Source organism: Podarcis filfolensis (assembly GCF_964270895.1).
Source record: "Podarcis filfolensis genome assembly, chromosome: 17".
NCBI classification, from domain to species: domain Eukaryota; kingdom Metazoa; phylum Chordata; class Lepidosauria; order Squamata; family Lacertidae; genus Podarcis; species Podarcis filfolensis.
Window position 1 is genome coordinate 16,461,840 of NC_139621.1, and position 27,991 is coordinate 16,489,830.

At 44.3% G+C, this 27,991-nt stretch overlaps 2 protein-coding genes across 5 annotated transcripts in view; one reads left to right on the forward strand and one right to left on the reverse strand.

Moving 5' to 3' along the window:
* PSIP1 (PC4 and SRSF1 interacting protein 1) overlaps nucleotides 1-1,792 on the forward strand; it is a 20,410-nt gene extending 18,618 nt beyond the window's left edge. For 2 of the 3 annotated variants that reach the window (XM_083593456.1, XM_083593454.1), the window contains one exon: nucleotides 1,020-1,792. In XM_083593456.1, the coding sequence (XP_083449582.1) occupies nucleotides 1,020-1,138 (119 nt within the window). In that variant the 3' untranslated portion in view covers nucleotides 1,139-1,792. Of the gene's footprint in view, nucleotides 1-889; nucleotides 916-1,019 lie in introns of those variants that run through there. The other variant, XM_083593455.1, reaches the window with a different exon arrangement.
* Nucleotides 1,793-4,168: 2,376 nt separating this feature from the next.
* Nucleotides 4,169-27,779, reverse strand: SNAPC3 (small nuclear RNA activating complex polypeptide 3). 2 transcript variants are annotated; one of them, XM_083593612.1, is made up of 9 exons: nucleotides 27,469-27,779; nucleotides 22,594-22,668; nucleotides 19,106-19,190; nucleotides 14,897-15,001; nucleotides 14,210-14,359; nucleotides 9,024-9,106; nucleotides 8,124-8,288; nucleotides 5,647-5,754; nucleotides 4,169-4,505 (listed from the first exon to the last, which is right to left on the reverse strand). In XM_083593612.1, exons 1-9 carry the CDS (start codon nucleotides 27,714-27,716, stop codon nucleotides 4,358-4,360), a joined length of 1,167 nt encoding a protein of 388 aa, XP_083449738.1. In that variant the 5' UTR covers nucleotides 27,717-27,779; the 3' UTR covers nucleotides 4,169-4,357. The 2 variants fall into 2 exon arrangements, with proteins under 2 accessions (XP_083449738.1, XP_083449739.1); XM_083593613.1 differs by lacking the exon at nucleotides 27,469-27,779 and adding an exon at nucleotides 26,019-26,104.
* Nucleotides 27,780-27,991: the final 212 nt, after the last annotated feature.

Sequence of the window (27,991 nt, forward strand, 5' to 3'; positions counted from 1 at the left end):
ACCTGAGGTAGAGGATCTACAGATGGGTCTCTGGGTAGCTTGCAATAGGTTTTCAGAGATTTCCGATTTCCAGTTGTTTAACAGTAGCAGAAACACTCCTCCCACTGCATCCCAAAAATTAAGTTGCTGAAATAGAGAAAGCTTTGGGAATGCGAACCAGGAATAGATTTTGTGTGAAAGGTACTGAAAACAAATTCTGGGCTGGGATGCACCAGTGTGGTGCACCAGGTGTTCCTTAACTGGTCCTTTTAGCTAGGGATGATGGGAGTTGTGGTCCCTAAACATCTGGAGGGTCGAGTTTGCCTATGCCTGATTTACATTATGGCCTACAGTGTTGCAATATAGTCATAAAAACTAGCATTGGTGATTGCCTATTATTAAAGGATAACTGTTTCCTTGTACTTTCAGCTTTAAAGTTATAGGGAAGTTAGCATCCCACTTCTAACCATTGTAAATGGAACTTGCCCCCTTTTTGCTCTGGGAACGTTCCTGGGATTGCAGGATTGGGGTGAACCTAAGACAGCAATTCCCCAATAGAACAGCTCATGCAAAAACTGACTGAACTTACAGGAGTGTTCAGCCACCCAAAGGAGAGAGAGTGCATGGTGCCTCTTCAGGACTCACTGCGCTTGACGGTCTTTCTTAGTAAATGATAAATTCTGCCACATTACCTTGGATGTAAATTTATCTGCCACGAGAAGTTCGCAGAATAGTGATTTGTGCACAAGCACAGAGGGTAGTTTTTAAAAAAGCATTTCACTCTCACTCAGACTAAAAGTATGCTTCAGATACAACGTTTTGATGTTTGGGATGTTGACAATGCTAGCTACCTGGGAAAGTGAGATGGTTGCATTTTAATTTTCTATCTCACCTTACACTATAACTGCAGGCTGTCTCTGACTCCACCCAACCCCCTCGGACTTTATACAAAAGCAGTTGTAAGATTATTGCATGTCAATACAATAAATATATAGCTGAAACGTGTTAGAAGTATACATTGGTACTGTGCTTTTCACTAGGACGTCGAGTGATGGAAGAGAACAGGAGAAGACGAAGAGCTCCGCCTCTGAAAATGAGTGAATGCAGCCTAATTTTTGTAAAGTGCATATTAAAGAGGATTATAAGGGTTTGCATTTGAAAACCAGATCGCGGAAAGTTTAAAATAATTTTATAAGCATAGTATTTTAATGTGTACAATTTTTGTGGAGTTGTGAAAAGAATCTCTTTAACGTTTGTCTTTAAATATTTAAAATCCTGATAGCATTTGGCCCAGTATTAACAGGCAATACTCACTTCATATATAAAGACCAAGTTGATTTAGAGACTGAACAATGCTTGTATGTTTTGGATTAGTACCGTAGCATATGTTTACCTGACTACTGTATGTTCACTTTTTAGTTAATGACAGAAAAATAACATTCTTTTAGAATTGCCAAATTGCTCCACTTGTATAAATCTATTTTCTTCCTGTTGTCTGTGCATAGTTTTCAGAGTTGTTGTTTGCCAAAGTGTCTGTTCACTGTGTTTTGTAAGAAGCCAAGAGCATTTTGTAGCAGCTAAAATGTTACGTACGAGTATATTCAGTCAGTCCTTTATAAAGAAGTTGGTTTTGTTCTTGAAAGCTAATTGTGCCAATTTAATATGCTCTGACTTTCTGTGGTATGCTTTTGGTATTGTAGATATCTTACTAAGGAAACTCAAGTTTCCATTGGAATTATTGATGCACATTTGTCGCAAACACTGTCTTGAAGCATTTTGTTTTAAAAAAAATAAAGTTTATGCAGAAAAGGCAGCTCTGTATATTTTAATGAGAAATCTTCCCTTTAGTACAGAGTCAGAGAGACTGCTCACTCAGTGAAAGAGGTTAATTTATCTATTTAACTGGTTCCTCATCTTTCATAGACTGCTATTCCAAAGGAGCCTTCAGAGGCGCACATTCCTTTGCTTCGTAGCCGAGGTAAGGATTTGAACACGGTCTTTCTGGGTGCTGTGAGACATTCTAACTACTATAACACTTTAGCTCTCATTTGGCATTTCTTTTCACAAAACTTAATATTACTGAAATAGTTCTATATATCAGACAGTTAAAAGAACTTGATAGGAAAAAAATACATGATGCAAGGATGTAAAATTACAAATCAAAATTCAAGCTAGAATGGAGGTTGCTAACCTTTTTGGGCAAGAGAGCATTGGGAATTTTGAGGATGTGGGTGCTAGTAACAAGATGGCTACTGTAGGGTGTAGCAGAACACAAAACAAGTGTCGTGGCCATAGAATGGTGCAAGCATTGCCCTGGTCAGTGGAAAAAAAGAGCCTACAGCTGCTGCTGCACTCGCTGACAAAGAGAAGCTCTTTGCACATCTCATTGCTTCAGAACAGAAGAGGGGTTTGGTGCCCAACCAGTGAACTGTGGGCATTGCACAATCATTAAAAAAAATGTTTAAGAGGGGTTGTTCAGGATTGGAGAGGCTGAGGCAACACGAAAAAGCACAGCTCTATTCTAATATTGCTTCTGAGACAGCAGGTGGCACCATTACATTATAAGAAGTCTGTGCTTCAAAATACACACCCAGTGCCTTGAAATAGCAGCCATTTAAAGTAATTAAAATTTCCAAAAAAGCTTAATTGCAGGTCAGGTTTTGTCTTCTCATCTCTAGTCGACTGCAGATGGTTTACTTGTCTCAGTACTCCATGGGTCTTGATGGATTCTAGGTTAGCCTCCATTTGTATAGACCCCAGCCCATAATTGCATTGCTTATGGAACCATGGAGCCTGGATTTTATGCATAATAAACTAGTGAAGAATATCCAGTGGCACTTTCTAACCTAGTTTTTCCAAGGCTGATGGTTCCAGCCCTGTTATCTCTGTCTAAATTCCTCACACCTTTCTTCCATTCACTACATATTATGCTGCCATGGCCACCCAACTTCTATGTATGGAAGAGCAACAGTGCTCCTAGAAGAGGTCTGTTAGTGTCACAATTTCTCCTCCAGCCACACTCCAAAACTAAGCAAGGCTGGCTGTTTCAAAAACCATGCAGGTGAATGCTTAAGGGATAAAATCAACAGGTGCAGGAGGGACTAAGCACCACTTACTGCCCACTGAATCTCTCTGCAAATGCCTGCCCTTATAGTGACTAAAATGTGCACGTCCTACAATCTCAGAACGACCAAATTTTTCATCAAACCCCTTTTATCTTTCAATGTTACCTGTTAAAACTGAATTTACCTGTTACTTTCAGCAACAAATTCTGCTGAATAGTCTGCATTTTTGGTGATTTCGCACCTCTGCAAAAAGCAACTGTAGTAGAACGTTACAGGAGGAAGAATAAACATTACCACTTAACAATTCCAGGGATGCTTATCTGCAGCTAGGTGTAAAAATGCATAGGTAATTACTGCCTAAAGCTGGGGGCCGAATTGAGTACTTCCATTGGCCTGGAAGAGAGACTTGTTATCTATTTCCATGGCCAGCATACGCAGAATAAATGGTGAAAACTATAGAATCATAGAAAAGCAGGAATCTCAACATACCGTCCCCAATCCAATTTGACACCATGCATGTCTTTACAGAGCTCTGAGATTATATAGCTCTTTGGGTATAGAATGATTTGTAATGAGAGGACACTCAGCCATGATTATGAACAGCCATAGTTGTCAGGTAGACTTGGTCATTAAACAAGTAGCCAAAACATTAGTACCCAGCTGGTGTGAGAGAAATTTAATTAGAACCTGGCAGCTGGGTCCAATACCAGGTTTGACTCAGTGGACTCGTTCAAAAGAAAGTACTAAATGAAAAACAGACCCATCTGTCCTGCAGAAGCTCCAGGGATTCATGGAATTAAGGGAGCAATGTTTTTCCCCTGTAATTTATCATTCATTGTGTAAACTCAATATAGCACTGAAGGTCACCGTATCTGAGGTACAACAGGCGCAGCAACAAAATATGATTTCAGTAACATACCCCTTTCGCCTTTAGGTGATGAACGGTCCAATACAAGTGATTCTTGCTCAGCATTCTAATGCCACGATATACAAAATGTAAAGCGAGCTTCCCTGCAAAAACGTATTTTTGCCTTTTCCAGGTTTCTGATTTGAGAGGCAACTTGACTGGACTCAAGATGAAGAGACTCAAAATGTAACTTGAAAAAAAAAGACACTGCACATACTTTTGTAAACCAATAAATCTTTAATAAAAATACGTTAAAAAAAGATGTAGATTCTTCCAGGTTGTGTAGCAATTTTAATGGTAACCACTAGCTGAAAAGAACAACAGTTTTAAGTACAGCACTTGGCTGTTCCAGCAGCTACAGAAGCACATCACGCCGCCACCTGTTACCTTCCTTCTTGACAAAGCCTTAGTTAAAAATCCCTGGATCAACATAGGGATAAGCAAGGAACTCTCCTAATTTTTTGCCCTCGGCATCATAGTGCAGCATGCGGAAGCAGACGTCACAGAAGAAAGAGGGGTCTTCTGGAGCGAGGCTGTCGTCGTTAGTCACCCATCTGTAGGTTCCAAAAAAAAAAGGGGGGGGTTAACAGGCAATCTGTAACACAAGCACAAAACCCAGGTTATTGCCACTCTCTGAAATTAAATTATGCCCCCAAAATTAATAAAGAGCTCCTGAACAGCTAACATAGCTGAATTAAGGACAAGAAATCAAGGTACTACCTTCTAGACGCAGGTGGCGCTGTGGGTTAAACAATAGAGCCTAGGACTTGCCGATCAGAAGGTCGGCGGTTCGAATCCCCGCGACGGGGTGAGCTCCTGTTGCTTGGTCCCTGCTCCTGCCAACCTAGCAGTTTGAAAGCACGTCCAAGTGCAAGTAGATAAATAGGTACCACTCCGGCGGGAAGGTAAACGGCGTTTCCGTGTGCTGCTCTGGTTCGCCAGAAGCGGCTTAGTCATGCTGGCCACATGATCCAGAAGCTGTACGCCGGCTCCCTCGGCCAGTAAAGCGAGATGAGCATTGCAACCCCAGAGTCGGTCACGACTGGACCTAATGGTCAGGAGTCCCTTTACCTTCTAGACGCAGAAGGTACAATTGCAAAATTTATAAAAACTGAACCTGTTAAGTCTTTTGCACTAGTTATTCATGGCACTTGTAACTTAACGAGAAAACGGAGCTTTAGCTGATGCGGATTTCTCCTGTCTCCTCAAGGAAGGTGGTGATTATAACGAGGGCTCTTAAATATCTAACTCAATAAACAAAAGTTTTAATTCCTTGATTGCCTGCAAATTTTGAAGCAGGGGTCCCAAAGGACTGAAGTGCCAGCCCCACTGACTTTGCCCACAACTCGTACCCCTTCCCACTAAGGTGCAGAATTTTCAGCCGCTGAATGTAGTAAATACGTAGCACTTTTTGTAACCTGCAGCTAGCTAGAGAGCGAGGCCACAGCTCCACACGTATAAAACGAAAAACGTGGCGTATGTATGTGTCCTATATTAGAGGCGCTAGTGCAAGTAGTTATTTACTAGCCATAGTAAATAACTGCAAAAAAAGATAATGGTTTGTTTTATTTGTTCTGGCACTAGCAGAGGTCTGTAGCAGTTGTCAGTGGTATTAAATGAAATGAGCAAAACCTTTAAAGAGCGCCGTGATCGAAACCTCGTGCCTCAAGGTGAAATGTACTTCTGACCACTTACCTTGCTGTGTACATCTTGCACACAAAGCATTTCTTGGTCCAAAGCCAGTGCTTCTTGGTTAACAAGGGATAGAGGCTCCTATCTAGGCAGTCATCCCGGTGAATAAGCCTTGTGCAGAGAAAGACTGTGTTATGGGCCGACTTAGAACACAAACACTCCATTGGTAACTATGTCTCCTCCCCATCTTCTAAACATTTCTATGTTAAGAGAGTGGAGTGCTGACTGACTCCAGCAATAAAAGCTGAGGCTGCTGAACAGACCCTTGGGCTGGAGTATTGTTCACGGGAGGTCGAGAGAGCTGATATTATTGTTGTATCTTTAGGTTTAGATCTTACAATTTACGTGGAAATTGCTACCACTTGGTTGTGTACTTTTTGATGTGTTTTATTTATTGTTTATGACGTCTGTTATGTTTTTATTAATGTAAATCATGCCATGTTGCAAGCTGCCTTGAGCATAGTTTCAACTATGGAAAGGCGGCATACAACTATGATGATGATGATGATGATGATGATGATGATGATGATGATGATGATGAAGTGACAACAAATGTTATGGAGCACAAAGCTAGGGAAAAAGCATATATTATACCTCAGGCATAGGCAAACTTGGCCCTCCAGATGTTTGGGGACAACTCCCATCATCTCTAGCTAACAGGACCAGTGATCAGGGATGATGGGAGTTGTAGTCCCCAAACATCTGGAGGGCCGAGTTTGCCTATGGCTGTTATACCTGCTCCTGAAAGTTAGCTTCTAAAAACAAAGCAATGACAAGGTGGCTCAATTGTATATGCTATTCTGCTGTTGCTTTAGTTTAGGAAATGTTCTTTAGTAAGTGAAGCAACCTAGGAGCCAATTCCTTACTTTTCATGAGATAATCATAATAATAATCAAAATATAAAAATAAATAAAAAATTGTCCAGTAGCACCTTAGAGACCAACTAAGTTTGTTATTGGTATAAGCTTTCGCATGCATGCACACTTCTTCAGATACTGAAAGCTTTTTTTATACAGTTATACCTCAGGTTGCAGACTCTTCAGGTTGCGTTTTTTCGGGTTACGGACTCGCCGAAACCCAGAAGTACTGGGACAGGTTACTTCCGGGTTTCAGGGGTCGCGCATGCGCAGATGCACTAAAATCATGCTTTGCGCATGCACAGAAGCACAACTAGCGTGTGCGCAGATGCGCCACTGCAGGTTGCGAACGCTGCAGGTTGCGAACGTGCATCCTGCACAGATCACGTTCGCAACCAGAGCATCCACTGTATATTTCAACTGCATCAGATCAACACGGCTTACCTACCTGAATCTAGAATCATCATAATAATTTTTTATTTGTACCCTGCCCAGCTGACTGGGTTGCTCATGTCCTACTACAGAGTTTCCCAACTGATCAGATGTCTTCACCTGCTCCTGGGATCCCCTCACATCCAGCTGAATTCCTGAGGCAGATGGAGCCTTTGCTCCCCCTGACAGAAGGCCCTCGCTGATTCATATTGGGTTTGTAAAGATGGCTGCATGCCCACAGCCCCATCAACCCCACCTTGATGTTGGAAGAAGGAAAGGCAGCTAATCGTCAGTTGGATGTATGTGGTTTAAAGATGGGAGTCAGGGGTGTCCTGTTCTGTTACTCCTTCTAACGGCGAATTCAGGCGGCAAGTACCGACAAAAGTCACGCAAAAACAAAAGGAAAGCATCAACAGGCCTGAGGGATTCCCAAGGTTTGCAGAAGTAAAAAGATACATTTTTAAAAGTAGCTCCCCTCAAAGAAATGGAGGAGATCCCAATGAGGACTGGCCATTGTCAGTAGTCCATGACTGTGGTGTTGGGAGAAGAGCAGAGCTTGCAGCTTTAACTGGAGCAGTTAAAGGAGCTGGACATGTTTAGCCTGAAAAAGAGGAGACTGAGAGGAGATAGAATGACCATCTTCAAATATCTCAGGGGCTGTCACATGGAAGAGGGAACAAAGTCTTCTCCTTCTCCAGAGGATAGAACTTGAACCCATGGCTTCATGTTAAAAGAAAGGAGATTCCGACTAAATATCAGAAAGAACTTTCTGACAGTAAGAGCTGTTCGATGGTGGAACGGTCTCCCTCAGGAGGTTGTGGACTCTCCTCCCTTGGAGGTCTTCAAGCAGAGGTTGGATGGCCATCTGTCAGCGATGCTTTAGCTGAGATTCCTGCATTTCAGGGAGTTGGGCTAGATGAACCTCAGGGTCCCTTCCAACTCTACAATCCTATGATTCGATGAGGATATACAGCAATATTTTGTTGCAGGTTCCATTATGCTTGTTCTGATGGCCCATGATGCATTAATCTATGGATCGCCACTGGCACACAACAGCAGCCTACACACCAGAATCTCTGTAACACCAACAAACTGGAATACATGGGATGGAGAAAGCAAGCTAAGGTATATTGAGAAGGGAGTCCCTAGCTGAAGGTGTTTGAGAGGCTCTGGAAATGAACGATGATTTACCTGATATCTGTGATGATGACAATGTGCTCACAGTCTCCTTGATGACAGTAAAGGTACGGGAAACCTATTTTGATGTTCAAGTCATTAAATGTGACGTCTTCCATTTTAGCGGCCTGAAGATTCTCATAGCCTCTTTCACGAGATTCTGCCCACTCAATGATGGTCCTGAAAATCACGGTTAGCCAGTATTACTTCCGTTACATCAATGATACGATGCTGTCGGTGACAGAAACAATTTCTCTCAAGATACAAGGCAGGGCAAGTTCCCAGAATCCTTTCGCAATCTTAATAAGCCCAAGACCATGAAAACTATGCACTGGCTAGGCTGAGGGGTATGTGCACACATTTATTAATAATGGCAGTTTTGTTGTCTTAGGGACAGACTCTGTATGACAAACCGAAGGCCCTTTGGGTCCCATCTCACTCCAAGAGTCCATTAAATCCTCTCCACCGCAATATATTCTTGTGCTTTCAGGAACTGCTCAGGATGAATTCAGAGAGGCACTTGCTGATGTGCCTGGGTCATTTTATAAATAATATCAGAGCCAGACACTGGGGAAGGGGACAACATTTTCAAGGGAGATTGGCGGACAGAAGAAGGCTGCTGTTTAATCCTTCTCCTGTCTGCTGACTGCTGACTGCTCCCTATAGATGTCCTCTTCTGGGGTTAGGCAAGGCAACCTCAAAGCAGGAGGGGGCAGAGAGGATCCTACCAGGCAAGCGCCCACATAGCTTCCTTTCCCAGGTCTGTTGCATCATTGGTCAGGATGGCATCTAGTTCTGGCTGAGCTTGGAAGCGTTCCAACTCCTGGCATCTCCTCAAGTCAACAAGTCAGTCCTACAAAGGCATTCTGGGCCCTCGAGAACGGGACCTTACATATGAAAATGTAAATGCTCTACCTGCTTAAGTCCCTGCACTCGGGGTACCTTCTGTCGTCGTAAAAAACACCTTCAAAATAAAAGAAGGCAGACTTGTAAAGGTCCTGGGGGAAAGGGAGAAATACAAAGAGAGAAGAGGGGAAAGTATTAGCTCGGCAACCAGCTTACCTCAAATACATCCTTCTTTATGTTTCATCTATATTCTCAAATACAGTGGTACCTCGGGTTACATATGCTTCAGGTTACAGACTCTGCTAACCCAGAAATAGTACCTTGGGTTAAGAACTTTGCTTCAGGATGAGAACAGAAATCGTGCGGTGGTGGTGCGGCAGCAGCAGCAGGAGGCCCCATTAGCTAAAGTGGTGTTTCAGGTTAAGAACAGTTTCAGGTTAAGAACAGACCTCCCGAACGAATTAAGTACGTAACCCAAGGTACCACTGTACCAGTTAAGCGCATCATCTTAGTTGGGGGTGAGGAACCTGTGTTTCTCCTCAGATTGTTGGACTCCAAGTCCTATTTGCCTCATCCAGCATCGCCCGTGGTCAGCAGGGATAGGAGCTGGGAGTCCAACTATAATTGGACAGCAATACCTTCTACACGGTGGCGCTGTGGGTTAAACCACAGAGCCTAGGGCTTGCTGATCAGAAGGTCGTCGGTTCGAATCCCCGCGACGGGGTGAGCTCCCGTTGCTCAGTCCCAGCTCCTGCCAACCTAGCAGTTCGAAAGCATGTCAAAGTGCAAGTAGATAAATAGGTACCAGTCTGATGGGAAGGTAAACGGCGTTTCCGTGCGCTGCTCTGGTTCGCCAGAAGCGGCTTAGTCCTGCTGGCCACATGACCCGGAAGCTGTACGCCGGCTCCCTCGGCCAATAAAGTGAGATGAGCGCCGCAACCCCAGAGTCGGTCACAAGAGAACCTAATGGTCAAGGGTCCCTTTACCTTTAAGCTTCTCATCACAGCAATACCTTCTACAGCTCAAGTTGCAACCACACAACTTTTTAAATACCGTATATTTTCTGTGTTATTTTATTACTCCCTTTCTAACTGTTCATTAAGATTATGCTGGCGTTGTTGGCGACTTTGTGGACCCACAATTATCTGCCTCCTCTTCCTCAAGGGAGCCACCAAAGGGCAAGGCTGAGAATCCCTTGCAACAAAGGATCCTGGAACGCTGTGTTCAAAATTACCCAGGCACCAGGCACACTTGCGACCAAGTGAAGACGCCCGGGTGCCAGGATGGAGCCTGACATCTCCACCATCTGGGGCTGCATGCCTGGGCAATCCTTGGATCCTGACCAAAATGGTTTTTTTTTCTGTGCAGCCCGAGAAGGAACGGTGAGCAACGTTATATTTCATTGTTGTCGCTTGTCTTCACTTGCCTCGTCCAGCTGCCCTGCTCACAGTTGCGAAGAACGTTCTTACGTTATGAATGGTCTGCGTCACCATTAAGAAAAAGAGGTCGGAGTTGGCCAATACCGTACTGGCCTGAATATGAGCCTCATTTTCTATTTTATTTTTTCAAATTCCGACCGTGAAAAGTTAAACTGCTGTTTAAATTCCCGACCTTACAAAAATTGGCTTTTACAATATCGCTGCTGAAACAGTCATACGGTAAAACGGAACAGGTGTGAGTTCCTGCGAAATTTTAAGGGAGCGGCTTATTTTCAGGTATTGTCTTTTCCCCCCTTGAATTTGAAAGGTGCCGCTTATATTCGGGTGCGGATTATATTCGGGCCAATACGGTATATATGCAGACTGTCCTGTGACTTTTCTTCTTTAGTTCTCAATGTTCTTAACCTAGCTCAAGGTAGTCCTCTGAACTAGCCAGGTGTTTAACTGAGACTCAATCGCTGTCAGTCTATGCTTTGAAAAATAAAACTTTATAGCCGTCTTGCCCCAAAATGGCAACTAGACCTTCTGTTTGGCAACTGCAACATTGGTTTAAGGAGCCATTTGGCACCTAACTTTTATATCTGAGTTTCTAATATTGCTGGAACACATCCCTTAGATTGTGCTCATTTCAAATGTATATATAATGGTGTGTGTACAGCATATCCGTTCTAATCCAGACAAAGTAACATGCTATGGTCAGTAAAAGCTGGAAAGACCCTGGCCCATAACACATAAAAGAATTTGCTGGTGTTTCTAAACCAGAAGACTGATGCAGAAAAACTGTGGCCTGTATGGCGCAGCTGCAGTTCTGTAAGCACTATACAAATATTTCACAATGTGGGTTACTAATAAGTAACTGTTATGTAAAGAGAACTGTACAAACAAGTGTTTCAGAGAGGCATTGTCCTTGCCACATCTGCAGCACTGAACTATCTTAGCTAACCCTTTTTTATACAACAGTAAAGGAGTTCAATAAACTCTAAACATCATTTTCTGTTGTACAGTGGTACCTCAGGTTAAGTACTTAATTCGTTCCGGAGGTTCGTACTTAACCTGAAACTGCTCTTAACCTGAAGCACCACTTTAGCTAATGGGGCCCCCTGCTGCTGCTGTGCCGCCGGAGCATGATTTCTGTTCTCATCCTGAAGCAAAGTTCTTAACCTGAAGCACTATTTCTGGGTTAGCGGAGTCTGTAGCCTGAAGCGTATGTAACCTGAAGCGTATGTACCACTGTATTACTATTAATTTTAAATCTAATGACACCTTAGGTATTGAAGCTAATGAAAGTTCCAGTTCTTTATTCCAGTCCTCTTATAGTCTGCATATTGAACTTGAGTATTGCTAATAGATATCTATAAAAAGGAATTGCTGGATTTTTGTTTTTGAATGAGTTGCCCAATTACTCCAATATCTCAGGTATCTCGGAAGCTGAAAGGGCCGACGGCCCAAACACACTTGTTAGGAGATGTTGTAATTGAAGATATCGCCACTGGGCTGCATTTAATAGGCTGCATTTGATAGATTTTTGACTTAAAATAGCAAAAGTATAACATTCATCTTCCCCATCTACCAGTTGGTCCAATATCAATACACCTACTTCTATCCAATTTTTCCATATCACCATCTTTTTTGCAATTCTTAGTATGGGGTTTCCCCACAGTGAAGGAAAGCTTCGCTTCTGCATATGATGCTGCGCAAACCGTTCTAAGCTGAAACATTCCTAGAATGTTCAGTTCACACTGAGTTCGTACCTGACTTGTTCTTAATGCATAGTTGACCACATCTACGGATGAATGCTATATCAATCACTAGTAAAAGTTTAATAAGGAGGTTTTCACGCCTGTCCAATTCTGTGTTCCCTTTCCCAGTCTTTAATCTATTGGTGATTAATGCAACCTTTGCTTTGTACTTGTGTTAACCAATCAGCAATAAGCACATATGTGGCAATGCTGTAATATTCAATAAAAGAGGCTCCTTGAGACTTGCTCAAGAGATGCCTCCCAGATGACACTCGCTACCTGTCTGTCGTTATTTCAACCCAACACCACAGAGTAAGTTTAGCATGTGAAAATGGATCAAATTAGTTTTTATTAGCCAATATATTCCATATTCTTCTAAGTGATTTAACTGTTTCCAGAGTCACCTGAAATTTCAAATATTTCGATCTTAGTACTGTCCAACCAACCAAAGGTGCCATGTACATATATTCTAGGGTTGCTCACATTGGGAAATTAGGGCCAACTGTAGGATTCCAATACTTAGTACTTGACAGTAAGGTAAAGGTAAAGGGACCCCTGACCATTAGGTCCAGTCATGACTGACTCTGGGGTTGCAGCACTCATCTCGCTTTATTGGCCAAGGGAGCTGGCGTACAGCTTCCGGGTCATGTGGCCAGCATGACTACGCCACTTCTGGTGAACCAGAGCAATGCACGGAAATGCCGTTTACCTTCCCGCCGGAGCAGTACCTATTTATCTACTTGCACTTTGACGTGCTTTCGAACTGCTAGGTTGGCAGGAGCAGGGACCGAGCAACGGGAGCTCACCCCGTTGCGGGGATTCGAACCGCCAACCTTCTGATTGGCAAGCCCTAGGCTCTGTGGTTTAATCCACAGCGCCACCCGTGTTACCTGCTTGACAGTAGGTAAGCATAATGATATAATTCCAAATTGTGGATTCGAAACCACCTTCTTTAATTTGTAGCTGCTTTTTCTTCAAGGATATTCTTGGTGTAGCTGAGCCCCAAAGGCATTTCCTAAACCGTTCATGTGCTGTTCTCAGAATCATATCTCTGGTTTCAGTACGGAGATTTCCGCCAATTAAGGCCAAGAGGTACTGTGGCCGTGAAGAGGCACACCCTGTCCCACCCCGTGCCTTCTAGGAATGCAAATTTTAACCTTTCTAACTGTTTACTAACTACTCATGAAGATTCTGTTGGTCTTTAGTCATGGTCGCAACACATAACATGCATGCTTTTTACATACGTCAGCACTGAAATACATAAAGCACTTCAATGGTTCCACGCAGTTTCTTTGTGGTTCCCGCTATTCATCATAAAGTAGGCCTTTGTATAAGTAAACTAGCTTCGTTGTCAAATTATTTTGGAATCAACACGGAAACCACAGTTTCCAAAGCAATCAGTTTTCCATTCGCCATAACTATCAGCCTCCAAAGCCTGCGAAATCTTGCGGTGGCTAGAGAAACACTCAAACTAACCATTGAACATTCACGGTTGATACTGAAAATCAACGCTCTAGAGCAAAGTTGTTCCCATTTTTCTCCTTCACGTACAAAGGAACTAGGATGAAGAAATCTGATGAGAGGAAGCCACAAATCATTGAAAACGTTGTGCCCTTTCCACCGTGACTGGCAGCAAATGAACACTCAGAAGGGAAGCTTCAGTTCATCAGTCCTGATGCAAAGGATTGCCCACATATATGCATGTTAAGATGGGGCTAAAATATTAGCAACTGCTAAAGGATTTCAGCTGATGTTTAGCCTTGCCAAATGTCATAGAACTGTAGAAGTAGTACATAGTAGAAGTAGTACAGTGGTACCTCGGGTTAAGTACTTAATTCGTTCCGGAGGTCCGTTCTTAACCTGAAACTGTTCTTAACCTGAAGCACCACTTTAACTAATGGGGCCTCCCTCTGCTGCCGCACTGCCGGAGCACGATTTCTGTTCTCATCCTGAAGCAAAGTTCTTAACCTGAAGCACTATTTCTGGGTTAGCGGAGTCTGTAACCTGAAGCGTATGTAACCTGAAGCATATGTAACCTGAGGTACCACTGTACATAAGAAAATGTAAAATTTCCTACCTTACTGATGTTTTCTGGGGCCTGATCAGGATGACTGCTGAACTCCCCACCAATCTGAAAGTCACTGACGCAGGAAATGGAGTCTCTCAGCTCTGTAAGTTTCTGGCTGCCTAGAACCAACATGGTCTGATAGGGCTTGCGCAGCTTATGCTGTAAAGGACACAAAGAACGAAGATCAGCTAAAAATTGAGCATTTGTGGAGCTGTTGTTGCTACTGAATACCTAAGCGTGCAGCGGGCGTTAATGTTCCAGCCTAAGTAAAAATAAATAAAGGGTGATCTCTAAAACTCATGCAGCAAGGCACTTAGCCAAACCTTAGGCCAGGCATCCCCAATCTTTGGCCCTCCAGATGTTTTGGACTACAATTCCCATCATCCCTGACCACTGGTCCTGTTAGCTAGGGATCATGGGAGTTGTAGGCCAAAACATCTGGAGGGCCACAGGTTGGGGATGCCTGCCTTAGGCTTTAGACTGGGCTTTTACTGGCTAAGTACGTCCAGCTTATCTCTTCAAAACTAACTTATTTGACATATACTTTTACTTTAAGGAAACCAGGTAAACTCTTCCTTCTAACCAAAGCAGCTCCACTTTCTTGCAGAAAGTGCTCCAAGAGGAGTTTGACTTCACTAGTGAATGATGTCAAGCCACTCAACAAAGACATGAAAATAAGTAAAAGAAGCCACCAACCTTCTGTAATATAACAGGGTAGAAAATATTCAGGGTTAAAAGCAGCTGTCCCTCCTTGACTAAGTTTTCTGGATCCTTTGGCCTCTTTCCAATTGCTTGGGACTCCTGGCAAGGCAAGATGTTAGAATATTATTCTAAAGCTTGCTGAATGTTCACAAAGCAATTGAAGTTCAATACATAAACAAGTTTATAATCACTGGGCACAATGCTAGTCATGTTTGGCATAGGCTCATTGAAGTCAACAGGCATAACTATCTTTGCTTCATTGATTTCAGTAGGTCTATTCTGAATATAACCTAATTGAGATACAACCCTGTTTACCTCGCTAGCTTTAGAACTGGCCCATCTTGTTTCGACAGAGTCTCCCTGAATTTTACTTACAACTATCTATAAAGAGAGGTGGAGTCAAAGCATCGGGATTAGGAGACATTTAGACTAGAAAGGGATTACCAGAAGGATGTTCCTAAGCCATGGCCAATGAATGAACACCCCTGTTGGAGCAAACTGAAGGACTATCTGGTCCAGTATCCCATGTCCCATCGTGGCCAAGCAGATGTCTATGGGAAGCCCACAAGCAAGACACAAAGGCAATAGTTATTCCACAGCAACGGCCTCCGACCCTGGAAGTATAAACAGCCATCATGGCTGGTAGTGAATTACAGCCTTATCCTACTAGATTCAGGTAGGCAGCTGTGTTGGTCTGACACAGTCGATGTAAATAAAAAAATTAAAAAATTGTCCAGTAGCACCTTAGAGACCAACTAAGTTTGTTCTGGGTATAAGTGTGCATGCAAGGTATCTGAAGAAGTGTGCATGCACACGAAAGCTTATACCCAGAACAAACTTAGTTGGTCTCTAAAGTGCTACTGACAATTTTTTAATTTGTTTATTTATTTCGAGCCTTATCCCCTGTGAATTTATCAAAGCGCCTTTGAAATCTGTCTCAGTTGGTGACTGACCATTGCCACACTTTGTAGCAGCCAAGACAAGGTTCAGATGTGCTATGTGAAGAAGTTGTTCCTTAAATCATGCAAAGGATTGCATTGTTAGTGGCGTTAGCCAAAAGTGCAGTCAATAATGGAGAGAGGGAGAGAGAGAACACGTAAAGGTAAAAAAATAGGTAAATGATGCATGGACGGTTAAGTCCAGTCAAAGGCGACTCTGGGGTTGCGGCGCTCATCTCACTTTCAGGCCAAGGGAGCTGGCATTTGTCCACAGACCGCTTTCCAGGTCATGTGGTCAGCAAGGCTAAACCGCTTCTGACGCAACCGGACACCATGACGGAAACCAGAGCACACGGAAACGCTGTTTACCTGCCCACCACAGCAGTGCCTATTTATCTACTTGCACTTTGTGCTTTTGAACTGCTAGGTTGGCAGGAGCTGGGACAGAGAAATGGAAGCTCACCCCGTCACAGGGATTCAAACTGCCAACCTTCCCATCAGCAAGCCCAAGAGGCTCAGTGGTTTAGGCCACATAGTGAATTTATCAGCAAGGAAATGAACACATGAGCAATGTGCAACAATGTCAGAATAGCAGACATGCTACTGAGGCGCCGACGCTGCGCTTGATAAGATGATTTAAATGCAAGCCGAAGAGGCTCAGTCGTTTAGACCACAGCGTCCCTAGAGAGAACAAGTACAGTGGTACCTCGGGTTAAGTACTTAATTCGTTCCAGAGGTCCGTTCTTAACCTGAAACTGTTCTTAACCTGAAGCACCACTTTAGCTAATGGGGCCTCCTGCTGCTGCCGCGCTGCCGGAGCACGATTTCTGTTCTCATCCTGAAGCAAAGTTCTTAACCTGAAGCACTATTTCTGGGTTAGCGGAGTCTGTAACCTGAAGCGTATGTAACCTGAAGCATATGTAACCTGAGGTACCACTGTACTCTAGGATGGGAGGGTGAGAAAAACCTCCCTCTTTCCATTGTGACTTGTTGAGTGCCCTGATTGCCAACGACACTAATGGCAGTACAACCGTATGCAGGTCTAATCAAAAGCAAGCCCCACTGGCTTAAATGGGGCTTTCTCCAAGCCGTCCTGTCTACTAAACTGCATTGGGGCGCAGGGCAAGCGTGCAATATTTCTGCTAAGCTTGACTAACATGAACGCTAACAGGCACGCATGCCAGTGAAATAATTCTGACGCAAAGAGTTGTGGATCGCAGTAAACAATAAAAGGCATAAATATAAATGCCTTATCGGGAGTTTTGCAGGTTTTAAACATTGTAAGCATTTTGCCATTTTAAAGGCATTATTTGCAAAAACAGCACTGGGCGGGATTTTCCACTAAAGCTGTTGTACAGTGGTACCTCAGGTTAAGTACTTAATTCATTCCGGAGGTCCGTTCTTAACCTGAAACTGCTCTTAACCTGAAGCACCACTTTAGCTAATGGGGCCTCCTGCTGCTGCTGTGCCGCCGGAGCACGATTTCTGTTCTCATCCTGAAGCAAAGTTCTTAACCTGAAGCACTATTTCTGGGTTGGCAGAGTCTGTAACCTGAAGCGTATGTAACCTGAAGCGTATGTAACCTGAGGTACCACTGTACCTGTTAAGTTGATAGTCTAGACCACACTAAGTTCAAGGCACTCCAGTTTATTGCATTTGCCAGTTTGCCACATTATATTGACTGTTTTATTTTAGCATTAGTATACGGAATTAGAAATTCTTTGTCTATAAATGATCAAACTCTGGCTCATATTTTTTTTTTTTTAAATGCACTTGCAATGCTAGTAACCGGCACAATACTATCAACTCCCTTCTTTCCAAATAGTATATATTGAAAACCAAACATATTACTTCACCCACAAATCTGCACAAATTATTACAACACCATCACCCCAAACCAGGCAAAATGAAGAGTACATTGCCTTCATTTTCAAATTGCAGAAGGCTCAGCCCATGAGAGAATGGGGAAATTTGCTAACAGGAGAGGCAGAACTCAAGCGATACTGGGAATATCTCTAATCTGACGTGGCAATCAACCTGGATAGATGAGGCATAGGAAGTGGCAATCCATGCTTTCCATCATTATCCAAAGTGCTGGCCTGGCCATTACATAGCAGAAATTTCATTCTCGGCTAAGTCAAATAAAAAAAATGCAAAAATATAAGGGAGGGCAGGCTTTGTTTTTTGTGTCAGTTCTACCAAAGACATGGTAAGAGAAAAGCAAAAACCTGGTTAGCCACCCCTGTGTAGGGTGAATGACCTCTGTTAGGGCCAAACTCTGCAACCACTGGCCTTGAGCTCCATTTTCAGCGCATAAAATAATAATAATAATAATAATAATAATAATAATAATAATAATAATAGTTGTTGTTGTTATTTATATCCCACCCATTTGACTGGGTTTCCCCAGCCACTCTGGGCGGCCTCCAACCGAATACAGTGGTACCTCTGGTTACGTACTTAATTCATTCTGGAGGTCCGTTCTTAACCAGAAACTGAAACCTGAAGCATCACTTTAGCTAATGGGGCCTCCCGCTGCTGCCACGCTGTCGTCATGCGATTTCTGTTCTCATCCTGAAGCAAAGTTCTTAACCTGAGGTACTATTTCTGGGTTATCTGAGTCTGTAACCTGAAGCGTATATAACCTGAAGCATCTGTAACCCGAGGTACTACTGTATTTCCCCTTGCAAAAACATGCTGCCGTTTCATGGACCCTAACAAAAGGACTGTTAAAGGGAGTTACAGTCAAATTATTTGATTAATGGTGAATTGGGATTATCAATTGTGATAGAACAGCACCAGTGTCAGTGTATGTAACCCGAGGTACCACTGTATTAAAAACACAATACAGTGGTACCTCGGGTTACATACACTTCAGGTTACAGACTCCGCTAACCCAGAAATAGTACCTCAGGTTAAGAACTTTGCTTCAGGATGAGAACAGAAATCGCACAGCGGCGGCAGCAGGAGGCCCCATGAGCTAAAGTGGTACCTCAGTTTAAGAACAGTTTTAGGTTAAGAACGGACCTCCAGAACAAATTAAGTACTTAACCTGAGGTATCACTGTACAGCATCAAACATTAAAAAAACTTCCCTAAACAGCCCTACAATCCAATGCAGCCCCACAGATGTAGCAAGTGTTCCCCACATGCACACAGCCTGAAAAGAGACCTTCGCTTATGATATGTCGCCATAATTCTACGTGAGTTTGTCTGGTCGGCTTGAGTCTGTCGGCTGGGCAACGGCGAGGTGAGAGAAGCCTTACCATCTCGTAAACAAACGTTTCCTGTCTGCATGCCCGATCGACAGTGATCGTCTCTTTTCGCCTGGTCAGAGCCTTCTGTCTAATCCTATGGAACAAGGGAAGAAAAGGGAGAAGGGGAATGACGTATTGGAGTTGTATCTTCCTGGCAGCAGACGACAGAAACTTCAGGCACCTACTGAATACCTTTTTATATATTTCAGCAGGCATTTTTAATTGAAATCTGAGTTTAACGTGTATTTTTTTTGCCTTTTTCTGTATTGCCTTTCTTGTACGCCACTTATGGGACAACTGTAGTTAAATCCCACTCAGCAGAGGAAGCCGCCATTTGGTCATTAAATAAAGTTGAGTGTTTCTCAACAGTTAGGAACTGAGACAAACACTCGGTGCTCCCAAGCGAGGCTTTGACATCCTCTGTCCCAAACAGGAGCCTGCAAATTGCTGGCTGGCGTTTCAAAGCATTCTCCGAAAGCGACTGTCGTCAGGGAATTAGAATAAAAACCAAATAACCAGAAAGTCTTCTATAAGCACCCACAACTCCTTGAGCACAGCTAACTAGGCGCTGCAGATCCCTGCCCAGATATGTCATTAAACTGGTTCAGAGTGGATGGCCAGCATATCTAAGTTATCTGTTGTTGTGTATTTCCTTAGCAAAGTTAATGAAGCATTCTAAACAGGAACAGGAACTTCCGAGAATATGAAAGCTCTGTGCACCTGGTTACTCAGCGCAACATCAGCCCGGACTAGAGGATTTGGGGGGGGGGGCAAGGAGATGTCGCTGCAATTCATAGAAGTCCGTTCTCTCTCACTAGACAACCTCTCTTCTTCACTGTCTGAGCAAAGTTGTCTCCTGTGAGATGTTGGAGGAACTCAGGTCCTGGGTGACTTTGACATCCACGCTGAGGACATCTGAGGAGACTAGCCTCCAACTGTCTAGGACCACAACTTCCAGGCCAATTGTCAGGAATAACGGAAGTTGCAGCCCAAAGCACAAGGGCTCCAAACTGGGAGAAAGCAGAGCATGAGCGAGCACATGTGGTGACAAGCAGTCACAGTTCTGATATGATGCTAATGTATCAGACAGCTGCCATTTGACTAACTGCAGTTCCTGAACTTCAAACACACCCACAGCCATAACTACAGATTGACATAATTACCATAAAAGGGCAATTTTCTGCAAATTTTATTTCTGTGCTTTTCAAATGGGCAGCACAGGGTGTCACACGTTCCGTAACCTGAATGGCCTAGTTTATCTTGATGTTACGTGATGTACTCAACTTCACATTTTCACTTCCTGAAATGCACAGTGCTCAAAACGTCCCATTTTTAAGACGAGACCCAAAGGGACGGGACAGGATGTGAACTTTGCAAGAGGATCCCAAATTGATTGGATTTGCTTCTAAATAGATGGACCTAAAAGAGAGGTATTCAAGTCAATTTTATCATAACGCTACTGATATACACGCGGCAATCATTTTGCGTGTGTCCAACTGATGCACGACTGCCAACGCACAGATTACTTTGAAGCTGGAAGAGGGCAGAACGGGCTTACGAAAGCTCCGGCGGCACACGTGGGGGCCAGGAACGGGACCCCCATGCAAAATGGCTGCCTCCTGTATTTTATAGAAGGGAAATTGGCTAACAACACTTTTCAAGGTGCCTCAGACCAACTGCAGTATTTTGTGAATCCTATAAAATACTGTTAACCATTTAGCTTAATTTTTTTAATCTGTTTCTTTAATAGTGTTTTATAGGCAGTTGTTATTTTGCTGACGATTTGTAATTATTCTACAGACAATTTGTTACTGTTTTACTTAATTAATTATTCCACAGGATTTATGCCGCGTTTTCGATGTCCTATTATGTTTTTGTTAATTGTTTGTTTCCGTGGCTTTGTGATTCACGTGAATTAAAAGCAGCATACAGATATACTTAATTGAATCGAACTCCAAGGACTGTGTTTCAACATGTTCCAAACTCTTTATGAGGACACGAAAGGCTTACTTAAGCCCATCAAAAGGAAGAGCGCGGATTAGAAAATGCCTCCATCACTCCTCCTCTCCATCAACTCCAGGGCTGACATATCTTGAAGAGCAAAAAAGAAGACAGCCCAAGCCACTGCCAGCCTGAGCCAGGGCACGCCTCTTTTCCTGGCTTGGGCTGGCAGCGGCCATGGCATGCAGAGCTGCCGGAGCCCAACCAACCAATAAATAAACAAATACCCTCTCCCCAAAAATCCTGGACATTCCCTTTAAAATGTAAAAATCCCCCCAGATGGGCCTGTTGCCCCCCTCCCCCCAAAAAAACAGAACATGCAGGAATGTGTCAGCTAGACTGGTGACTGGGAGCAGCTGCCAAGACCACATAACACCGGTCCTGAAAGACTTCCATTGGCTCCCAGTACGTTTCTGAGCACAATTCAAAGTGTTGGTGCTAACCTTGAAAGCCCTAAATGGCCTCAGTCCCAATATACCTGAAGGAGAATTTTCCACCCTCATCGTCAAGCCTAGACACTGAGGTCCAGCTCTGAGGTGGTTCCTTCACTGAGAGAAGTGAGGTTACAGGGAACCAGGCAGAGGGCCTTCTCGGTAGTGGCGCCTGCCTGTGGAACACGCTCCCACCAGATGTCAAGGAAATAAACTATCCGACTTTTAGAAGACACCTGAAGGCAGCCCTGTACAGGGAAGTTTTTAATGTTTGATGTTTTATCGTGTTGGGAGCTGCCCAGAGTGGCTGGGAAAACCCAGCCAGACGGGCAGGGTACGAATAATAAATTATTATTAATAATAATATTTCCCGGACGTATGGCAACCCTAATCAACTCAGAGCTGTGCAACATCCAGCAGGTGTTTTCTTTGGAGAGAACTAGCCTTGTGCAAAAGTGCCAAGGGAGGAATCTAGGGAGGACAAACTGAGAAAGGAGAGCTACCAAGGAATGGGTGAACAAGGGCAACAGGCAGTGCAAAAGGAAGTGTGGGCGAGGAAAAGGAAAGAGAGAGAGAGGAAAAAGAGGGTGCTCTACTTTTAGAAGGTGTGGGGATCCTTTCGTCTCCCCAATATTGTTGAGCTACCATTACCACCATCCCTTGCCATTGGCCATGTTTGCTGGCGCTAATGGGACTTGGTAGTTCAGCAACATCTAGATGGTGGAAAAGAGAAAAAGGAGGTTCCGTGGGGTGCAGAGGATCTGGGGGGGGGGACGAGAAAAAGGGGAGTGACAGATGGAACGATGTACTAAAGAAATAATCATCATTATACGGGAGAAGGGGAAAGGAGGGGATTTGAGAAAAGGGACTCTAAAGACGTACAGAAATGTATCCTTTTTTTCCTACAAATTTTAAAACATTCCTGTTTACACACAGAGTTAAGAGCCGCCATGGCATCTTCTCCAGACATTTGCTAAAAGAACGCCCTAAACAAAATTTGTTCGCAGCATTAGTATAGTTACCAGAATTTTTCAGGATTGTGACTGTAATAAAATTCAGTATTACCTAAGAGTTATTAAGCTGGTATCTTCGGGTATAACTTCTGTGTCTTCTTTCCCAGAACTCTTTAGTGCATCAATTCTAGAAGAGAAACAGAAAAATAAAAATCCCAGGTCTATTTCCATATAAAAAGTCATCATGTAAAAAGCATAGGAAGAGCTAGTCTTCAAGAAATAACTATTTGTGGGCTAGGATGGGAGTAAACACAGACAACTGCAAACAAAATGTTTTCAGGGCCAGGTGTTCGATTCTTGTCTCTACTGCAGACTTTGTATCTTGCAAACAGACATTTTATTCAGGCTACAAGCAGAACTACAGCGTAGTTATCACTAAGGGCCAACAAGGAGGTTTTTAACATAATAGTAAGATAATGCAGATGGCACTGTGGTCTAAATCACAGAGCCTAGGGCTTGCCGATCAGAAGGTCGGCGGTTCAAATCCCCGCGACAGGGTGAGCTCCTGTTGCTCAGTCCCTGCTCCTGCCAACCTAGCAGTTCGAAAGCACGTCAAAGTGCAAGTAGATCAATAGGTACCGCTCCATCGGGAAAGGTAAACGGTGTTTCAGTGCGCTGGTCTGGTTTCGCCAGAAGCGGCTTAGTCATGCTGGCCACATGACCTGGAAGCTGTCTGCAGAAAAACACCGGCTCCCTCAGCCTTTAAAGCGAGATGAGTGCTGCAACCCCAGTCATCTGCGACTGGACTTAACGGTTAGGGGTCCCTTTACCTTTAAGATAACTGAAGTTAGAAAATTAACATGCAAGGGGAAATTATTTTTACTTAACCCAACTCTGAAAGGCAGAGTTGAGTCTGTTTGATTTTTTCCCCCAAAGGAGCAGTCAATAATGAGTCCCAATAACAATCTGAAATAGCACAGTTGAGAAAGAGACTCAGGACTCAGCTACAGTGGTCAAAAAACAGTGTTTTGAATGTGTTATAAATATGAAACATCAGGTGGTGGTGGAGAGTAAAAAAAAAATTCTATGCAGTTTTCCATAGTGTTTTCCCCCCCTTTTGTTATAATGATTTAATTTCTGACTTATTTATAGCATGTGGTTTTTTCCCCTGTGTGTAGATCCACCCTCTGTATAGACCAGGGGTCAGCAAACTTTTTCAGCAGGGGGCCGGTCCACTGTCCCTCAGACCTTGTGGGGGACCGGGCTATATTTTGAAGGGGAAAAAATGAACGAATTCCTATGCCCCACAAATAACCCAGAGATGCATTTTAAATAAAAGCACACATTCTGCTCATGTAAAAACACACTGATTCCTGGACCGTCCATGGGCTGGATTTAGAAGGCGATTGGGCCAGATCTGGCCCCCAGGCCTTGGTTTGGCTATCCATGGTATATACACTACAGGAGCCAACTAGACTACAATTCCAATGAGCCCCAGCAAGCACGTTCTGGAGGAACCCAGGTCAGTGAAGGTGCTTGGCTAGTACATTGTTCCCACTTGGTTATTACAGTGCTTGCCATTCCAAAGAGGGGAAATGTTCTTGCCGCGTCATGGCCCTCAGCATAATCTGGATGTTTGGAAAGACGGGGGACATACTCACACCCCCTGGACAAAGCTTGTGGGCCCCACATGCCAGTAAGATGCTGACCATCTTCCATGAATGAAAAAGCATAGGCAGGCATCAAAACCCTAAAGTTTAGCACCGTTTTGTGATGCATTCCTAGAAACAAGAGAAGACTGGTCTAGGGGGTGAGGGTAAAGTACGTTATGATTGGACTGAGAGAAGCAACGAAGAGCTTTTTCTAAGAAAAGTGGTGTTCTTGTAAGATGTCCTTCCTGCATAAGCGTGCAATCCATGACGGATCTGCTGAAATAATATAACAATTTGTTTCATTCGCTGGAGAGGACATTCGTATTAGAGTAACCCTTTATTAGAATCTCCTTTGAAACTGGAAACAAATGCTGGATTGGTGAAGCAGCTATGATTTTGCACCAGTGGGAATGAAAGCTCGCAACCAGCACCGTGTCTAGATTGGGGAGCCCTTCGGTCCAGATGCCCTCTTCCCTTTTGCCACTGCCCATTCACTCCCTTCTCCATCTGGACCCAATGTGCATCTGCTTCTTGTGAGGACAGCACGAGCTACAAGAAGGCTCCCACTGTGCTTTCTCCTTGCTTGTTTACAGGGGCGTAGCATGGGTTGCTGGTGCCCCGGGGCGGGGCACGTGTTGTGCTCCCCCCTGTGGATTGGGCAGCGGTTATTCCCTTCGCTGGCCAGCGTCTAACCAAGTGGGCATCTCCTTGCAAACCAGCCCCAAACCCAGGAGCAGAGAGAAGGCAGAGAAACTCAAAGCCAGGTGTGCCACTGTGTCGCCTGGCCCCCCTGTCCTTGCAGCGAAGTCCACGTGGCTCCACCACTGCCTGTTTACTCAAGGGGGAAAGTGCAGGTTGAAGGGACATAAGAGAAACAGGGCATGGTAACCCCCAAGGAGCAGTAGGAGCTGCCCACTGGACCATGGGCCCAATGATGCCATCCCTAGACCTCAACCCAAACTCATGTTCCAAACTTGGGTATTATGTGCAAAAATAATCTCTTCTTTTTTTGGGGGGGTGGACAAACTTCAAAAGGCCTGGGTAGAGAATAGGAGCCAATAACTTTGTAATGCAGCAAGTCCCCCACTCGTTGCACGAGCTAGAGCTATGGATTGGGCAACTTTAGATTTCCTGCCCCAAATCACCCCTTCGCTGCCCGGGTTGCTGTAACAGGCAGCTGACTGCTCCCTCCAACTTCCTCTCTGTTCAAATTCAGCTGTGGGGAACAGGTCTGTTCTCCTTGAAGGCCAACAAGAAGCTGTGTTGAGGTTTTAAAGGGCCCCTCTTTAAAGGGAGAAAAAGCAATGACAAACCTAGATAGCATCTTAAAAAGCAGAGACATCACCTTGCCAACAAAGGTCCGTATAGTTAAAGCTATGGTTTTCCCAGTAGTGATATATGTAAGTAAGAGCTGGACCATAAAGAAGGCTGATCGCCGAAGAATGGATGCTTTTGAATTATGGTGCTGGAGGAGACTCTTGAGAGTCCCATGGACCACAAGAAGATCAAACCTATCCATTCTGAAAGAAATCAGCCCTGAGTGCTCACTGGAAGGACAGATCCTGAAGCTGAGGCTCCAAGACTTTGGCCACCTCATGAGAAGAGAAGACTCCCTGGAAAAGACCCTGATGTTGGGAAAGATGGAGGGCACAAGGAGAAGGGGACGACAAAGGACGAGATGGTTGGATAGTGTTCTCGAAGCTACAAACATGAGTCTGACCAAACTGCGGGAGGCAATGGAAGACAGGAGTGCCTGGCATGCTCTGGTCCATGGGGTCATGGAAAGTTAGACATGACTAAACAACAACAATGAAATAAAACCCACAGTAAAAGAAAGACAGAGGGCAGAAGCTATTGTTGCTAAGGATAAGGGGAGATCACCCACTGCCTAGTCACAACAACAGCCAAGGCCGCCAGGCCGCCATTCGTTTGGACAGCTCCATGGCAACCAGACATTCAGCCTAACTGCAGCCTCTCTAGCCTTTTGCATTGTCTGCCTCCGTGGGCCTGAGCCATGATTCTGGCTTTAGGCTTGCAATTAGGGTTGCCACCTGTCCTGTATAATACAGGGTTATCCTGTATTTCAGAGCAAAATGCTAAGTACTGTAGCATTGGTACAGTTTTATCCTGTATTTCAGGTTCTCTCTCTCTCTCTCTCTCTCTCTCTCTCTCTCTGTCTGTCTCTGTCTCTGTGCCAAGTTAGCGATCCTCACCAAACGCATGTGTCGGAAAGGGTGTGCGCAAGGCCATGTGTTTAAGCTCTGGGTTGTCAAGCACAGGCAGAGTTGCACATTTGTGTGTGTGTGTGTGTGTGTGTGTGTGTAAAAGAGAGACAATTTCCAGAGGGCCACAAAGGGTATCAAAGGGGTTCTGGGAAATGTTTGTAGAATATATGAAGAATCACTGTAAAATGTTAGCAGGGTAAGAGTAAATTCAGCAGTATAAATCCCGCCGAGATAAAACGAGAGAGAGAAAGGTTATGGAAGGCCTAGAATATGCAGCAGCAATGGATAGTTAGAGGGGGGAAGGAAGGCAGTGTTTAATGTATTGTTTTTATGAATCTAAAGTACCTGTAATAGTGAAAACCATAAATAAAAATTTAAAGATTCCAAAGGGGCCATCCTGTTAGGTTGCAATAGATTGCAATGGATTACTTTGATGCCAAGGGGGTGGGGGGATGCCCCCCAACCACCCTGCATTTTGCCAGAACAAAGGTGGCCACCCTAGTTGCAATCCTGTTTTGGAAAGCCAGCAAGACTTCTTTCTGCAAGGGGGTTCAGCGGGGTTTGGGAAGGCTGTGCGCACCAGGGCCGGATTGAGGTTTGATGAGGCCCTAAGCTCCTGAAGGTAATGGGGCCATTTATATGTCCAGCTATCCTTTGTCAATAACATATTGTCCCTGTTTTTGGTGTTGAATATATACTATATGGTCATTATGGACCTAATAGTTATCTAAAGCCATTTGCACATGCAGAATGTAGATACCCTATATATAGAAATGAGCAAACCGGTGATATTTTAGGGAGCAGGCTAGCAGGTGGGGCTCATGACTTACATCATAAGAGCCTACACAACACAAAACACTGTTGCTGTATGTAGGTTTTATTTTATTTGCTTTTTTATCTTATATTTTGGAAATGTACATCCAGTTTTTCCCCCTTTTTGGGGCCCCCAAGAGAGTGGGTCCCTTAGCTATAGCTTGTTTAGCTTATACGTAAACCCGGCACTGGTGCGCTCCCTAGAGTCCTGCCATCTCCATGCGGGGTGAAGGGCGGACCGAGGAACTTTGCAGCCCAGCTGTTCGGGGGCCGGAGCCCCGGACCCAGCCGTCCCACCTGCACACGGCCCTCAGCTCGGCCGCGATCTCCGGCGTGCAGCCCAGCTCTTGCACCAGCGCGGCATCGTCCTCGTCTGCGGGCGCCTCGGGCTGCAGGGAGAGCTCCGCCTCACGCAGCCGCTCCTTCCAGAGATCCCCGAAGGTTCCCACGTGCAAAAGACGCGTGTTCAGCTCCGGCGTCTCGTACTCGGGGATGTCGCTCCTCTGGGATGCGGATCCGTTGCCGCTGCTGCTGCATCCAGCCATCTTTGCAGCGGCAAGCCGGGGATGGAGAGAGAGAGAAAGGCCCGGGGAATGAAAAAAATAAACAAAGTCGTAAAGCAAGAGCGCGGTGGCTTGTGGGATTTGTAGTTTCTGATTCTTCCAGCGCCTCCCAAAAATAAAAAAAAATGCATGCACGGATGTTGTCTGCTTTTGCAGTGAATTGCTAAGGAAGCTAGCTTGCCGAGATCGCATTCCTGCCATAAGGAAATTAGAAATGTGTTTTAGTGTAAGCGTAAAGGCGTACCCAGATTCCAGTG

Coding starts and splice junctions, on each gene's coding strand:
- SNAPC3 (XM_083593612.1), bottom strand. CDS start 27,716: ATGGCTGGATGCAGCAGCAGCGGCAACGGATCCGCATCCCAGAGGAGC. Junction 9,107..14,209: donor CCCCAGAAAACATCAGTAAG/GTAGGAAATTTT, acceptor CCTTTCCCCCAG/GACCTTTACAAGTCTGCCTT. Junction 4,506..5,646: donor TGCAAGATGTACACAGCAAG/GTAAGTGGTCAG, acceptor TGGAACCTACAG/ATGGGTGACTAACGACGACA.